The 15,522-nt window shown below is 33.0% G+C and overlaps 1 protein-coding gene across 3 annotated transcripts; it reads left to right on the top strand.

The window, feature by feature from the left end:
* Positions 1-3,769: 3,769 nt before the first annotated feature.
* On the top strand, positions 3,770-15,070 carry LOC129319526 (DNA (cytosine-5)-methyltransferase CMT3). Of its 3 annotated transcripts, none has more exons than XM_054964660.1 (21): positions 3,770-4,123; positions 7,917-7,951; positions 8,098-8,197; positions 9,254-9,361; positions 9,458-9,577; positions 9,688-9,787; positions 9,865-10,079; positions 10,170-10,235; positions 10,825-11,085; positions 11,212-11,270; positions 12,544-12,610; positions 12,696-13,025; positions 13,094-13,162; positions 13,261-13,347; positions 13,433-13,520; positions 13,647-13,759; positions 13,860-13,964; positions 14,069-14,112; positions 14,232-14,301; positions 14,433-14,536; positions 14,660-15,070. In XM_054964660.1, the coding sequence occupies exons 1-21, from the start codon at positions 3,893-3,895 to the stop codon at positions 14,829-14,831; spliced, it is 2,544 nt and encodes an 847-aa protein (XP_054820635.1). In that variant the 5' UTR covers positions 3,770-3,892; the 3' UTR covers positions 14,832-15,070. The 3 variants fall into 3 exon arrangements, with proteins under 3 accessions (XP_054820635.1, XP_054820687.1, XP_054820739.1); XM_054964712.1 differs by lacking the exon at positions 3,770-4,123 and adding an exon at positions 7,201-7,254; XM_054964764.1 differs by lacking the exon at positions 3,770-4,123 and adding an exon at positions 7,295-7,413.
* Positions 15,071-15,522: the final 452 nt, after the last annotated feature.

Here is a 15,522-nt window from a genome sequence, read left to right as displayed (position 1 = left end):
CCATAGTTTACTTGCATAGGAACGCTACGTGATCTGATTTGTTTTAGTTGCAGTTTTCACCATTCCAAAAAGGGGGGGTTGGTTTATAATTATGACTGTCTTTTCACTGAAAAACTGGAAGAGAAAATGTTGCCTAAAATGACACAATGTTTCTTTCTGGCCTTGACCTTTTTGATGTTTCGGTTTATTTGAACTTGCACAGTGTTTTCTTTTTTTCTTATAATTCATTCATAGATATTTTTTTATTAAAGGCAATTCTATTCAAGGTATTAAATGTGAGCAACTCTCTTAATGTGAATTTTAATTTGTACAATAGTTGACATCACATGGGGGTAGCAACATTAGAGGTAGTAATTTAGGCGAAGCATACCCAGCCTAAATATTACAACATCAATAAGCTTTATCTCATTAAGTATGATCGATTAAATGGATCAAGCAAAGTTATTGTGCTCTATCATTAATCAAATTTTTAATAATATTGTTAATTAATAAGTCTTGTTCAACAATTTTTATAAGTGTTTTTAAGATCTTCTTCTATCATTTTTTTTATAGAGTTTAAGATTATTCATTTCATTTTTCTTACTAGTGCCTCTCATGGTTTTTTCTATATGTGTTCAAATCATCTTAAATAATTTTTTTACTATTGTTTTTTAATAAATGACATGCGACACCCACTTTTTTAATATTTGCCTGAAAAATCTTAAGATTAAGTTTAAGAGTTTATAATTTTTTTTAATTTGAACTTTAAGAGTTTATAATTTGAATCATGACCTTTTAATATTGAAATCAATTTACCATGTATTAATAAATGATAATAGAAATTTTATTTCTTATATAGCTAATGCTTACTGACTCTCTTTGTTCAGAATATGTGCCCATGTTTTTAAGCCTTCATACATTGCAAGAGGCTTCTCATTGTTTCACATCACAGAATGGTAAAAAATTCTTGTATTTCTCGATCAAGATTAATGACATATACAAAATTGAATTCCTACAATTAAAAACTATAAATTTTGAGAGAAGATTATGACACAAGATAAATCACACACAGGAGTCAATATATTCTTATTTTCCATCTCTTTGAATGAGTACGGTAGGTAATATCTTACAAGCTGGCAGACTTATAACATTTTAACATCGATTTACTTGTGTATTTATCAATTATCAATTACAATACAATAACGTTTCTCATACATCTAATGTTTTTCTTTTTTAGATACGCGCTCGTGTTTCGAGGCTGCTGCTGCTGCTGCTTTTTCTTCTTCTTTTTTTTTGCCAAAGTCAAGACTTCCATACATTATAAAAGGCTTTCATAATTGCACAAGAGATTCCTGCATTTGAAATATTTATTATCTTTTACTCTTACATGAGCATCCGTACAGTGGCAGAGCCACATGGGGGGGAGGGGGGAATGCATCCCCTTGCTTTAAAAAATATTATAAGTATGGTGTAAAAGTTTTATAACGTTTTAACCTCTTATTATTTGATCCTTTGCCCCCTTTTAACTAATAAAAATATTTAAATTCAAAAACTTATTAAATATAAAATAATTTAATCATTTATATAAGATATGAAGAACATATTTATATAAAAAATTATATCAACTTGATCATTATAATTTTTTTTTAAATGATAATTGATCTATTCATGTTATTATAATTTTAGTCCTATAAGATAATTATTATTTTTTTAAAAAATATTAATTTTTTATTAAATTATCCTGTATCTCTTAACTTTAGTCCGAGCTCTACCACTGATCGCATATGGAATTCCCTTGATAAGTTAAAATGCTCATCGTGTTTTAACAGCTGAGATAAATTACACGTGTGTTGATCAATTATTATAAAATTATCGTTATCGTTTCTTGTAGGGCCAATGCTTCCAGACTTTCTTTTCCAAGCTCGTGGCTCTGGACCCTCATACATTGTACAAGGCCTATTCTTGTTAGACAAATTGGTAAAACTAATTATTTTCCTCTTATTCTCAGTCGAAATTAGTAATATATACAAATTGATTTGCTACAATTAAAAGCTATGCATTCATAGAAAAGAGATAATGGCACACAGAAATGAAACCACGCGCAAGATTCACTGTATTTTATTTATTTACTCGTATTTATTTATTATTTTCCATCTCTCGTATGCGTATTGTGTATGAGTTCCCTTAACAAGTTGGCATGCTTATCACATTCTAACAATTGAGATCAATTTGCACATGTTTTGATCAATTATTATTAAAATATCATTTCTTATACAACTAATGCTTACTGATTTAAATTTTTGAAATATGCGCTCATGTTCTATGCCTTTATGCTTTGCATAGGGCCTCTCGTTGTTTTGCAATGTGGTAAATTTTTTTTTCTCTTAATTCATAGTAAAGATTAATAATAGACGCAAAATAGAATTTCTACAATTGAAAGTTATGCATTCAGAGAAGAAGATAATGATGCAGGTAAATGAAACCACACGAGACTAACCATATTTCGTTTATTTATTATTATTTTATCTCTTGCATTAGTACTTAGTCTCATTAACAAGTTCACGTTTCAACCTCAGCTGAAATCAATTCACACATTTATTTATCAATTATTATTAAAATATCATTTCTTAGACAGTTAATGCTCATTGTCTCTTTTTTGAAACATGCGCTCATATTTCCAGACTCTCATACATTGCACCAGGCTTCTTACCATTTTAGGAAATTAGCACCAAAAAAAAAAAAACCAAGAGGAGGAGGCATTTTCTCTAAATTCGTGATCGAAATTAATAATATATACAAATTGAATTCCTACACCTATAAGTTATACATCAAAAAAAGAAAAAAAGATAATAACTCACGGATTTGAAAAACACATGAGATTCATCCTCCTTTTGTTACATACGCTATTGACTCTCTCGTTGAAATTGAATAGAATCCTTACAACGCGCTGTTTGCGCTCACACACACTAGCATGGGGGATGTTTGGAAGGAAATAAAACTTTATGAAAAGTAAATACCGTTTGATTGAAAAATAAGTATAAGTTCTCGAGAAGTGTGAAGCCCAATTTCAGCATTTCACATGGAATTTGGGAAATTACTTCCCAAGCAAAACACTGGGAAGTTTATATATCTCAGGTGTCTCATTTTTCCTGTGTCCTTTTCTGCCTGACATAACTAGGCACTCAAATCCATTAGTCCGTGACAAGCGATTTAAAATTTCACATATTTTACAAAAAATCTATATTGCAAATGAGTTTCAGTTGTTATATTGATACAAATAATTTATTTTTTTTGACAAAATTTAAAATATTTTAAATACATTGGATGAATTTTTTTGGATCAGACATTGAATGAAAAAAAATTATTTACTCCCTACATTAAAAAATATAAGGGATTTTTAATATTTTAAGGTGTAATTATTGTTTTTTTTTAAAAAAATACTTATATTGATAATAACTTTATATTTATTGTAAAATGTTTAATAAAAATAATATAAAAAAATAAAATTAATTAAAAAATAAATAATTCTTTTATTAAAAAATAAAATTTAATTAAAAATACTTTACATTTTTATACGATATAAGTTTGTAATTCTGCCCCTTAATCAACGGCGGACAGAGATATCATAAAACTGTGTCTCACTAGTTTGGGCCACAACCAAACACGCCGGAAGCCCTAACGTTCACGAGGTCATTAAAGTCAACATCCCTTAAATTTTGCCTTCCCGCCCTCCTACCACAATCTTCAAATTCAGCGCCTTCTATAAATGCCTTTATCATTCTTCCATTCTCTCACTTTCTATATGCATTCATCATTTACATAAGAATCCTTCTGATCTGCTTGTCGTGGTGGTGGCCAGAATACAACCCTGCTTCTCTCCTCCGCCGCGATCTACCCCTACGGTGCATCAGCCATGCCGAGCAAGCGCGGAACAGAGTCCAACACCGGTTCTGCTTCAGCCTCTGGCAAGTCTTCCAAGAAGTTCAAGAAGACAGAGGAGCTGGAGCGTGAGGCAGACAAGCTGCTTCCTTCTTCAAAGACCCGTGCTACTGCTGATGAGCCTACTGCGAGATTTCTCGGAGAACCAGTTCCCGACCAGGAAGCAAGGCAACGCTGGCCCCATCGGTACCAGGGCAAGGATAAGGTATTTTCTTTTTTCTTTTTTTTCATATAAAGTTTCCTATTTTTAACCGTAAAGGTATTTTCATTTTCGTGAAACTGATAATTTGTCTTGAAGAATTGTTTTTCAGATTCACCTTTATGTACCACTTACTCTGCTTCGTTTGTTGGGGAAAAAAAAAAAGATAAACTAGGTTTATGATGTCTCCCCCAACGCGTTAATGCAAGCAGCCCTCAGGAAGCTAGATTTAGCAAACAAAAACAAAATGTTTTCATCACCAAGGCTTTTATTCCAATCTCCAGTACTCTTCAATTTAGGATAACTATATTCAATCTATTCCCCCTTCCGCTTGATTTTATTATAGTAGAATAAATGAATCTAGCTAGGTATCTGTTATATTGAACCAGTACTGTTGAACTCCAGGGAGAACTCAAAGCATCGAATGAACTCTTCAAAAGTAGAGATTCCTAAGATCTCAACAGTCCAATATCTGGCTCACTAAAGAATTATCAATAAAAGACGGTGGGGGTTTGGCTATTGTCCTGCGAGCAAGTGTCATGGCGTCTCCCTCTCTGGCTTTTGCCGGATTAGGGGATGTCTGTGCTGTGTCTTTTTTTTCCCCCAATCCTTTCCATTCCCCTCTTGTTTTCATTTGGTATTATTTGGGCTGTTGTTTTGCTTTGTTTTTGCGCCTTTATGTTTTAATGGATATACCCTTTCTCTGAAGAAAAGAGACACCTTAGAATTTCATTTACCCAAGTGTTATTTTTAAAATCAAATATTATCACTTAAGTTGTTATGTTATTATCTTATTCTCTTACTTTAAATTTTTCCCTTTGATTTGAGCACATATCATTGAGTTCTCTTCAATGGTTGTAAACCTGTGGAAGAATTTATACCTCCATCCTAAGTTGCAAAGATATGGGTACAAATATCTATACGATATAGCATGATATGGTGATACGGTAAATTTTCAAAATTTTAGGGGATGGGTACATGGATATTTATAATATATATTTCAACATTTTATGATATAGATATAGGTATTTTGATTTTTAAATAAGAATTTTTGAAATAATATAAGGATATTCATAACAATCAACTAAAACATTAAGTATTTTTTCAAATTTTTAAGTGATATAGTAAAAAATATTAAAAAAAATTATACTACGAGTGTTAGAATGTAGAATATGTATACTGAAGTTTCCTACAAATATCGTATTATATTGATATGTTTATACTTTTGAAATATCCGTGCTTCATACTCTAGCCATTGCTGCATTTGAAGCTTTTTATTTTTCACCAAAGGGAGTTTCTCTCGTCATGGTGGGTATGCATTATGCTCTTGCCTTGCTTGGAGAAACACAACTCAGGGATACCCTATGTATAGCAAAATGAAGGAGCTTCTCGTCAAAGAAGCTTCAAAAATGGAGTAGGTCCATTTTATTCCATGATGGAGCAAATTTGAGCATTCATATTTGCAATTTAAATTGCAAGATGTGGCGCAGGAATCGCATTGATGCATGTTTGACTTGTTTGACTAGTCAAATAAATGGGAGGAAACTTTAAACAAAGTAAAAGATTTATTATAAATGATATTCAATATTTACATAAAAGGCATAGCATGGAACCGACTAACAATTTAGCTATATTATTTTTAAAACTAGTTGGAGGCATGCCTTTTGTTAGAAGATCTGCTATCGTCAAGTTATTGCTTTATAGATTCAATGAAAAATCATGACACATTTTTGAATGCATAAATACTTAATGTTGATATGTTTAATTCAACTTCTGCCTTTATTGTTCCCCGCGTGAAAAGCTACAATCTAGTTGTCACGATATATTCTCAAGGGCTTAGAGGTGGAATCAATAATTCTAAGTCTAGAATTAAACATCATCAAATATAAAATTCATAAGTTATACATCATGTAAAGTTGTCTCAAAATAAGAGATGAATTCATTTTCCACGGTAAAAGTTGCAATCGAAATCTACTTTGCGTTTATCCAAGGCATAGGTTTGAAAGTGGCATAAAAATGTAATTAGATATTGGAAACTCCAAATTTGGGTAGTTGACTACCTCAGTTTTCGATTTTCCTGTCCATCAACGTGCATTCTTTGGTATTCAGATATTTTATAACTTTTTTTACCACTCTTTATGCTCCATCCTGTGATTACTTTGATACAGGTACGGTATACATACAATGTTAGGTTTTGTGCAAACTTGAGCATGCATAAACCTACTGAATGTCATGGATTTGTTTCTTTTCTAACTCATTCTTTGAGCACTTGATCAAATTGAAGTTGTTACCTTCTACAATGGATGACGCACTCAATGAACAATCTTTCATATTAAATCTTTTTAGAATCTTATTGATAAGAGTTTCTTGTGATAATCCTAGAATGCGTGGGCTTGTTTTTCATATAATTGGTTGCAAGTAATATGCCACCTACATGTAGCATATGAAATCATATTTAACTCCTATTGATCTTTTGGCACATACATTGATTCATGATTTGTTTGATTGTTTTCTTTATTCTTTCTTTACTTCTCCTTATTTTCACAAGGTTTAAGATTATTTATTTTACTCTCTTATTGGCACCTCCTATATCTTTTTTTTATATACATCCAAATTATTTTAAATGATTTTCTATCATTTTTCTCTCAATAGATATCATATTTACTATTTTTTCATATTTGTTCATTATAGATTTTGTCTTTTCTTGTTTGTCTGTATATTCATTTTAATATTTTTATCTTTACTATTTTAATTTTATATTCTTATTATCCCTTTAAAGTTTAATATTTATTATTACATAATATGACTGGATTTATAGTAGTTCTTTCAGTTTATCAGGTACTTTTCAATTACAAGTAACTTTTATCACCTTTCATTTGAATCACTCAGAACAATATTTTCACCAATTGCATCATCAATTTAAATAATTACTCCAAAATATTTAACACTTGTGAATTATAAAAGCTACCATTGTTAGTGAGAGCACGATTAGATAGTGTGCAAGTGTTTTGCATGCTATTTGCGGTAAGCCGTACTCTGATTTGTGAATAATGCAGCATTGTATGGAATTCATATTATATGAGTACCTTTGAACTTGAATGTTGGCTTCGCCATCGGAAAATTATGCACCCTTAAAGGTGCGTAGTACCCAAAATCTTGCAAGCTGCAAATATGTTAGGGATAAGATCATAAATGGTGCATCCTGAGGTGTCTCCACCATTGTTATGCGTTCGTATTGAGATAGACTGAAGTTTGGTTTGTCGCTAATATAGCTAGCTGCAAGAGGATCACCTAATGTACGTTTATATACCCTTTGTCTAAGTTATTGAGGCAAGGCAATTAACTGAGAAAGTAAACCCTATTCTTTTGTGGAAATATTTCTCTTCTGTTGTGTTGCGACGCGGTCATTTTTCTTTTTTCTTTTTAAATTAATCAAACTTACACTCTATCATTAATCCTATATCCCATACAACTTCAACTCCACCGACCTCTAAATTGAGAGGATCCCAACTAGTTACAAATACTCGGATTATGTGTGCATTGTAAGTTGTTAAATGTTTTTTGTGTAATTTTGGTTGATTTAGATTTCTTGTGATGGTGAAGTGGTTAAGTCTGACAATTGAGTAAGCCATAAGGCTATTTGCAGGGTTTTACTACAGAATATGAACGAGATCTGTTTCAAAGCAATAATTTGCAAGCAACACACACACATTATCTCAGACGAATTTTCCTGATGTATCTTTAGTTTCCACCACTGTCAATTTTAATTTGAATATAAAATTCTTATTTTCATTTTCAGAAAAAGAGGCAATCTGTTGGATCAAATGCTATCAAGTAAGTTAACCTTGGACTGCATGCTTGTAGACATTGATTTGCTAATTTTGGTGTTACTTCCAACGTTGAGTAGAGTTCCTTTTTAGTGTGATGATAACATTCAAATAGTTGTTGCAATCATGTTTTGACTAACGTCTTATGCACAGTAATGATGACGAGGAGATTATTCAAGCTCAACGACACTACACACAAGCAGAAGTAGATGGTTGTATTGATTACAAGCTAAACGATGATGCTCATGTGAAAGTGAGTGAGTTAAAATAAATATAATTCATTATAGAGATAAGCGGTAACATAAGTGCTTCAATTACTTTTGTCAGATCGAAGGAATTTGTGACTATGACATAGATGACTTGTAAGTTTGATTCTAATCAACTTTAGTTAGGGATGCTATATTGTAGTGGGCAGTGGCTGCTTTTTTGGTTGATAAAAATTAGGAGTTAGAAAATTTGTTCCAACTCCAACGCAGGATACATTGCAATTAGTGAACATTTATCAAAAAAGGATCTTTACTATGCATGGATCCGGAGGTCCTTATGCAAGTTTATTTTGCCAATCCAGCCTATCCTTGCAAACAACAAAAGTCATATCCAACTAAGGGGAGTTGGTTATATGGATTGTACGATATTGTTGTGTTTTATCATCAATCAAGCTTTTAGGAATATTATGAACTAACAAATTTTGTTCAATAATTTTTATAAGTATTATTTTTAGTTTTCCTCTACTCTTTTTTATAGGGTTCAAGATTATTTGTTTCATTTTCCTCATTGGTGCCTCCCATAGCTTTCTATGTGTATGTTCAAGTTATCTCAAACGATTGTTTATCATTTTCCCCTCAATAGATGTCATGTCCACTTTTTTCATATTTGTCCATTTTGAATTTTATCTTTTTTTTTTGGTATACTTGTACATCTATTTCAACATTCTCATATTTGCTCTTCCAATTTTGTAGTCTCTGCTTGCCTATCCTTGCAGACATTGTAACAATTTATCATAAAAGATTTCAACCAATCTCATATTTTTTGTCATGTCTTAGTTTCTGCTTTGTTGTTGAGATATACTATGGATCAAAGGAATGAACATTACCATGGGATATTATAGGCAGACCTTTCAAGCCTCAACTTGATCGCACATGAAATGCAGGGGATTTTCTATATGTGGACTTTCACTTGTTTGCTTTTATGTTGCATAAGTAGATGTTGTGGAATTCAATGTATAATTCAATTTGTTTCTACATGGTGTGCCTTATAAATTTTTTATGGCTAACATTGTTATGATGTAATTTATACATGTTCATTGTAGGGTGAAGATGGGAAGCCAAATTATATTTGTAAAATAGTTGAAATGTTTGAATCTGTTGACGGCACTTTGTACTTCACAGCACAATGGTATTATAGGGCAGAAGACACTGTAAGACATATTTTTGTTCTCATCATATATGAATCTAAAAACTACGGTGATGCATGCCAGTTTACTAATTCTGTTTGTTTCCTCCTACTTTTCCAGGTTCTCAAGAACCTTGGAGATCTTATAGATAAAAAGCGAGTTTTCTTTTCAGAAATTCGAGATGATAATCCTCTTGACTGTCTTGTTGAAACGCTAGACATTGCTAGAATACCACTAAATGTACACCATCAAATTGCACGTTTTCTTTCCTTTTGCTCTCTTCTCTTTTTGAAGTTGTGTTCTTGTACATGGTAATTTTTTTTTCCTTCTACTTGCGTGCTCATTTACAGATGGATTTGGATGCTAAGATGAAATTGATTCCGCCTTGTGATTATTACTGTGATACACTGTATCTTCTGCCATACTCCACATTTGTTAACTTGCCATCAGGTTATTGTCTTATCTGTACCCTTTTCTTTGTAAATGTTCAATTGAGGTTGCTTCTCATAACTGGTGAATTAATTCAGAGACTAGGGAAACTGCTAGTGAGACATCATCCACCATATCTTCTGAAGTTGATGTAAAAGGAAGATCTGAGCATAACTCTATGCTTGAAGAAGTTTCTCATGTTGAAGAACATAAAGAACGAGAGGTCAAATTACTAGATTTATATTCAGGTTGTGGTGCAATGTCAACTGGTTTATGTCTCGGTGGAGTTTTGTCTGGTTTGAACATTGTAACTGTGAGTCATCTCTTCACTAAGGAAGTCAACATACATTTATATTTTTATTTCCTTAACTTTGACTTGATATTATCTTCTCATTTTCAACAGAAATGGGCTGTGGACCTAAATAAATATGCTTGTCAAGCACTAAAAATTAACCATCCTGAAACAGAGGTATCTATCATGATGGCTAAAGTATATATTTAATCCTTTACCTTTACATAATGTTTCATTTTGGTTTTTTAATTTTATAAAGTGTATTTTTAGTCTTTCAACCCTAACATCTTTAGTTTTATCACCAAAAATGTTTACATTGAACTTTTAAATATTAATAAAACATTCTCAAATATTGATATATTGAAGGCTCGTTTGGGTAACCTTCAAAAGTACATTCAAGTTACGTTTGATATGTGTTTTTATCAAATCCAACAAATAGTTGGATTCTCCAAATGAACTTTTGACAAATGTAAACTGAGAACCAAACACATGCTAAGTTTAATTTTTTTTTTAAATAACAATACAACAACAACAACAACAAGCCTTTATCCTATTAGGTGGGGTTATAATCATTTGAAACTAACACAGTTACAATTAAGGGATCAAATTGAAACCTTATATAAAGTTAGATGATCAAAAATATACTTTAGCCCTATCATTATTTATTTGTTTTGTTTTATACATGCATTCACTTATTAGCTGTAACTGGTATTTTGCCATGATGTTCTGTATGCTAAATTTTACACCTCACTACCTTGCAAACCAGGTTAGAAATGAAATGGCTGAAAACTTCCTATCATTATTGAAGGAGTGGGAGAAACTATGTAATTATTTTTCTTTGTTAAAAAGCAATGCACCTCAACAGTATGATGATCTCTTTGGAGCAGCAGCAGAAGAAGATGATGATACTGACACTGAAGAAAATGAAAGTGATGGGGAGAATGAAGAGGTGTTTGAAGTTTCTAAAGTGCTTGCTATATGCTATGGTGATCCAAACAACAAAAAAGAGCAGGGTTTATACTTTAAGGTCTGTTTACCTTGTATTTTGTTTTTCAAATGATTAAATCTATACTGTCCCCCTACTTTCATTCTCTTTTACTACTGAAGTTGATTTTTTCTTTTTTTTTTTTGGGTTTTGTACATGTTCGTATAGGTCAGCTGGAAGGGTTATGGTTCTGATGAAGACACTTGGGAGCCAGTTGAGGGTCTAAGGTGAGAGGGAAAATGTGAATTATCCTAAAATTATGTCACATGCTGTACGTAATTATTCATGTAAATGTATGCAGTGCATCATTGCAGTTCAATCCAGTAAAACAATGTAGTCCAAATTTGAAGGCATCTGATATATGTATTGATACGTGGGAATTAGGAGTAATAGGGGAATTAGGGATATAAGGGTAGTTTGGGTATTTAGTATATTCTCTATAAATAGGTCTCTAGGTTGTATTGGATGGGTATGAATGGAATTATTCTCTTTCTCTCTATTCTCCTCCTGCCAATCCTCTCTCTCCCTCTTTCTCTTCTACCTCTATCAAAGGTATCAGAGTCTCCTCTCCAGCTATGGCTTTGTCGGAGAGCCGATCCAATGAACATATTGGTACCCTCGAATGTTGTTTGGAGATGCAATTGGCCTTGCTCCAACACAACTAGCAGAATCACAATTTCATTGAGATTAAGCAAACTATGTCTCAACTTATGACTGAAATGTTAGCTAAGCTCTTTATGCTTATCAACCAGCTCTTTCACCCATTGATGATTACATCTGCCTTTACTACAATAGTGAATGAGTGCTCACAGCAGCGAGCATTCAACATGAAAGAGAAAAACATAGACAAGCCAGTTATCAATGAGATTGGTGTGGATTCAACACTCACCCTTGTTGATGAGGAGATGATGGGTGAATTGATTGAGACAAGGAATGTCGATGCCTTGAAATTGGACAATGTCATTGCAAGCATTATGGAAGACCAAAAGAAGAAAGATTAATTCCATCCATACCCATCCATTACAACTTAGAGACTTATTTATAGAGAATATACTAAATACCCAAACTACCCTTATATCATTAATTCCCCTATTACTCCTAATTCCCACATATCATGTATGGTTAGACTGAATGGTTGCACTCCCACTCCTATCCATCCAATTTTTGAATTGTTGAATATAGCTTATTTAAACTTATAAATTGGCATAGCTTATATAGGATGGTGAGTTGAACTGTAAGACCAAAAAGTGGCTTCATGTGTTGATGCACTTTTGTTTGAGTAAGTAATTTTAGCTGCCCAATAATTAAGAAATCGTTCTGAACAACATTTGGCATAAAAAGGTTTGACTTTTAGGCAAGCCTTGCAATGCTGCATTGGGAACATTTTTGATATAATGGGTTTTACTACTACTACTACTACTTCTTCTTCTTCTTCTTTTTGGTGCTTCCGTGGTTTAGATATTCCAAACATCACTTATTTAAGTATCGGCTTGACTACAGTAATTGCAAGAAAACTATAAAGGAATTTGTCACTGAAGGATTCAACAAGAAGATCTTACCTTTGCCAGTAAGTTTGGCTTGAATTGTACAAATGAAGAAGCTGGTGTTATTGTTCAGTCTTTGACTTTTCTACCATCACATTTGACATTTAGGGAGATGTTGATGTGATATGCGGCGGACCTCCATGCCAAGGCATTAGTGGTTTTAACCGCTTTCGGAACAAAGAAAGCCCTTTGAGTGATGAAAAAAATAAGCAACTTATTGTATTCATGGACATTGTACAATACTTGAAGCCCAAGTTTGTATTGATGGAAAATGTTGTTGATATTGTAAAGTTTGCTAATGGATTTCTTGGGAGGTATGCATTGGGTCGGTTGCTTCAGATGAACTATCAAAGTCGTATGGGAATAATGGCTGCGGGTGCCTATGGTCTCCCCCAGTTTCGCCTTCGTGTTTTTCTTTGGGGGGCCCGTCCTTTTGAGGTACATTAGTAATGTGTGTTGTTTTGTCTTGAAGTTCATGTTAATTGCTGTTTGTTGACTTGGTGCAGAAGCTTCCTCAGTTCCCACTTCCAACTCATGATGTTGTAGTGAGGGGCGTCATTCCTTTAGAGTTTGAGGTAACTGTAAATCCAGGAAACATTTACAACCTTTTCTTACCTGTTTGGACTTGCACCTTGTAATTGAGGTAATTCATTGAATGACATATCATATGCAGACAAGTCTTGTTGGTCATGACTCAGGAGAAGATGTCCAGTTGCAGAAGAAGCTCTTGTTACAGGATTCAATCTCTGATCTGCCTCCTGTATGGTTTACTATTCTGTTTGTTGTTTTGTAATGACTGTTTGATGGTTCGCTTGTAATTTGATGCCATTTTACAAGTTTTTCAGGTTGAAAACAATGAAAGCCGTGATGAAATACCCTATAGCAAACCTCCCCAGACGGAGTTTCAGCGGTTTATTAGATTAAGCAGAAGTGGTAATAATACATTAAATGGTTATAGTTATTCGTTTATGGATAGAATTTATATGGCACCTATGCCCATGACGTTTTTTTCACTCTGTTGTTATATGCAGTCGCCAAATTAAGATGTGTATTTTGCAGAAATGTTAGGTATTCCAGAGAATTCAAAATCAATAAAGATGATACATGATCATCGTCCACTTGAATTAAATAAGGATGATTATCAACGTGTGTGTCAGATCCCTAAAAGAAAGGTTCTTGTTTATCAAATAGACATAATTGTTTCAAGGAAAATGGTGTTATTGCAAAGAATTATAAGATTAATTTTCAGTATTGATTATTTGTTGCAACTAGGGTGCAAATTTCAGGGACTTGCCTGGTGTACGTGTGCGAGAAGATAACAGGGTTGAATGGGACCCTAATGTAGATCGTGTGTATTTAGAATCAGGAAAGCCATTGGTAATGAAACTTTTGTTTTTATCCATTCATCAATTTTCCTATGACCTTTATTCTGTAATCTATAACGTGTGACCTGTATTTTTTTTCTTGAATTGTTGCCATAGGTACCAGATTATGCCATGTCCTTTATTAATGGTTCTTCATCCAAGTAATCCTTATGATGATATTGGATTTAGCCTTATGGTTCTTATTTTTGACTGAATGTAGAAAATTCCAGGTTTTCCAAAACATTGACGAAGATTTTTTTTTTTTTTCGGGTTTGCTTAGACCATTTGCAAGATTATGGTGGGATGAGACTATACCAACTGTTGTGACAAGAGCAGAGCCACATAATCAAGTATGCTGGCAGTACACAGTGTCCAGTTCAATTTCATGAATACTCAATTACCCTTAAAAAAGAAAAGGGGGGGGGGGGTTCTCTCTTTCGCCTTAGGAATGTTACAATGTAGAACTCTTTGTTTTCAATAGGCAATTCTACACCCGGAACAAGATAGGGTGCTGACAGTTCGTGAAAATGCAAGACTTCAAGGTTTCCCAGATTACTATCAACTCTATGGGCCCGTCAAAGAGAGGTGACTGTCTCGTGATATCTAAATCTGAATAATTCACTTGTTAAAAATTACCTGGCATTTGAATATTGTAACTGAAGTACCATAACAATGATGGAGAGCAAACCGTGTTGGTGTTGTTTTTAGGTACATTCAAGTCGGTAATGCAGTTGCAGTTCCTGTGGCACGAGCATTAGGATTCGCCTTAGGGCTTGCATTTCAAGGATCTGCAGGTGATGATGCTCTGTTTAAATTGCCTGATAAATACCCCAAAGTGAGGGAATCCATTACTTCTGAATCCTCAGAAGATCATGTTTAGAAGTGCTCCGCCAATGATTTCCCAGAATTTGGGAATTGATTCTTTCTGAATCATCAGAAGTTTAGATGTTCTTGTAATCCATGGGGATATGACAATGATTCTGTAATTTAGCTTCTAAATTTCTCATTTGAAGATGTTCTTCAATGTGACCTAATGTGTAACTTATTCATCTTCCGTGTATTGCTAAAAAAAATTGTACCGGAAACATTCTTCATTGTTCTCGAGTAGTGTTCAATTTATTATTTCTCTACTAGTGGTTACTATGGATTGTTTATTATTATAAAATGAAATAAAGTAAAAATAATATTGTCAAAAATAATAACATGTTTTTATAAAAAAAATAAAATTAAGATCATAAATACACAATGTGTATTGTGAAAATTAAGAGATTTACATTTTGCTTTCTGTATTTGGAGGATAATTAATCTCTATCGTCAGTAGAAAACTTTTATTCTTAGTCATCAGAGAAAGCTTTTATTCTTACAAAAAAAAAAAAAAAGTCTTTCCAGATAAAGCTAGTCAAGAGGTTGCCAGGAAAACGGAATTAGAATTTCGTCAGACCGGGATGGAACAGGACTTTGGATCTTCACCATGAATTGAGTCAACTTGTCTTGGCTTAAGAGTGATTTTCACCTAAAAGGCGGTATATAAAAGTCATGATTTTGATTGGAACAATTTCAACTGCTATCCA

Source organism: Prosopis cineraria, unplaced genomic scaffold (assembly GCF_029017545.1).
Source record: "Prosopis cineraria cultivar Desert tree isolate PC_DT_omini unplaced genomic scaffold, ASM2901754v1 PC1, whole genome shotgun sequence".
NCBI classification, from domain to species: domain Eukaryota; kingdom Viridiplantae; phylum Streptophyta; class Magnoliopsida; order Fabales; family Fabaceae; genus Prosopis; species Prosopis cineraria.
The sequence above is the reverse complement of the archived record's forward strand: the minus strand, read 5'-3'. Positions and strand labels throughout refer to the sequence as shown.

Excerpts from the sequence above, each read along its gene's own strand:
- LOC129319526 (XM_054964660.1), top strand. The coding sequence starts at position 3,893 with ATGCCGAGCAAGCGCGGAACAGAGTCCAACACCGGTTCTGCTTCAGCC. Across the intron at positions 12,611-12,695 it reads AGAAGATCTTACCTTTGCCA|GGAGATGTTGATGTGATATG; the intron begins GTAAGTTTGGCT and ends TTTGACATTTAG. Across the intron at positions 13,163-13,260 it reads TCATTCCTTTAGAGTTTGAG|ACAAGTCTTGTTGGTCATGA; the intron begins GTAACTGTAAAT and ends TATCATATGCAG.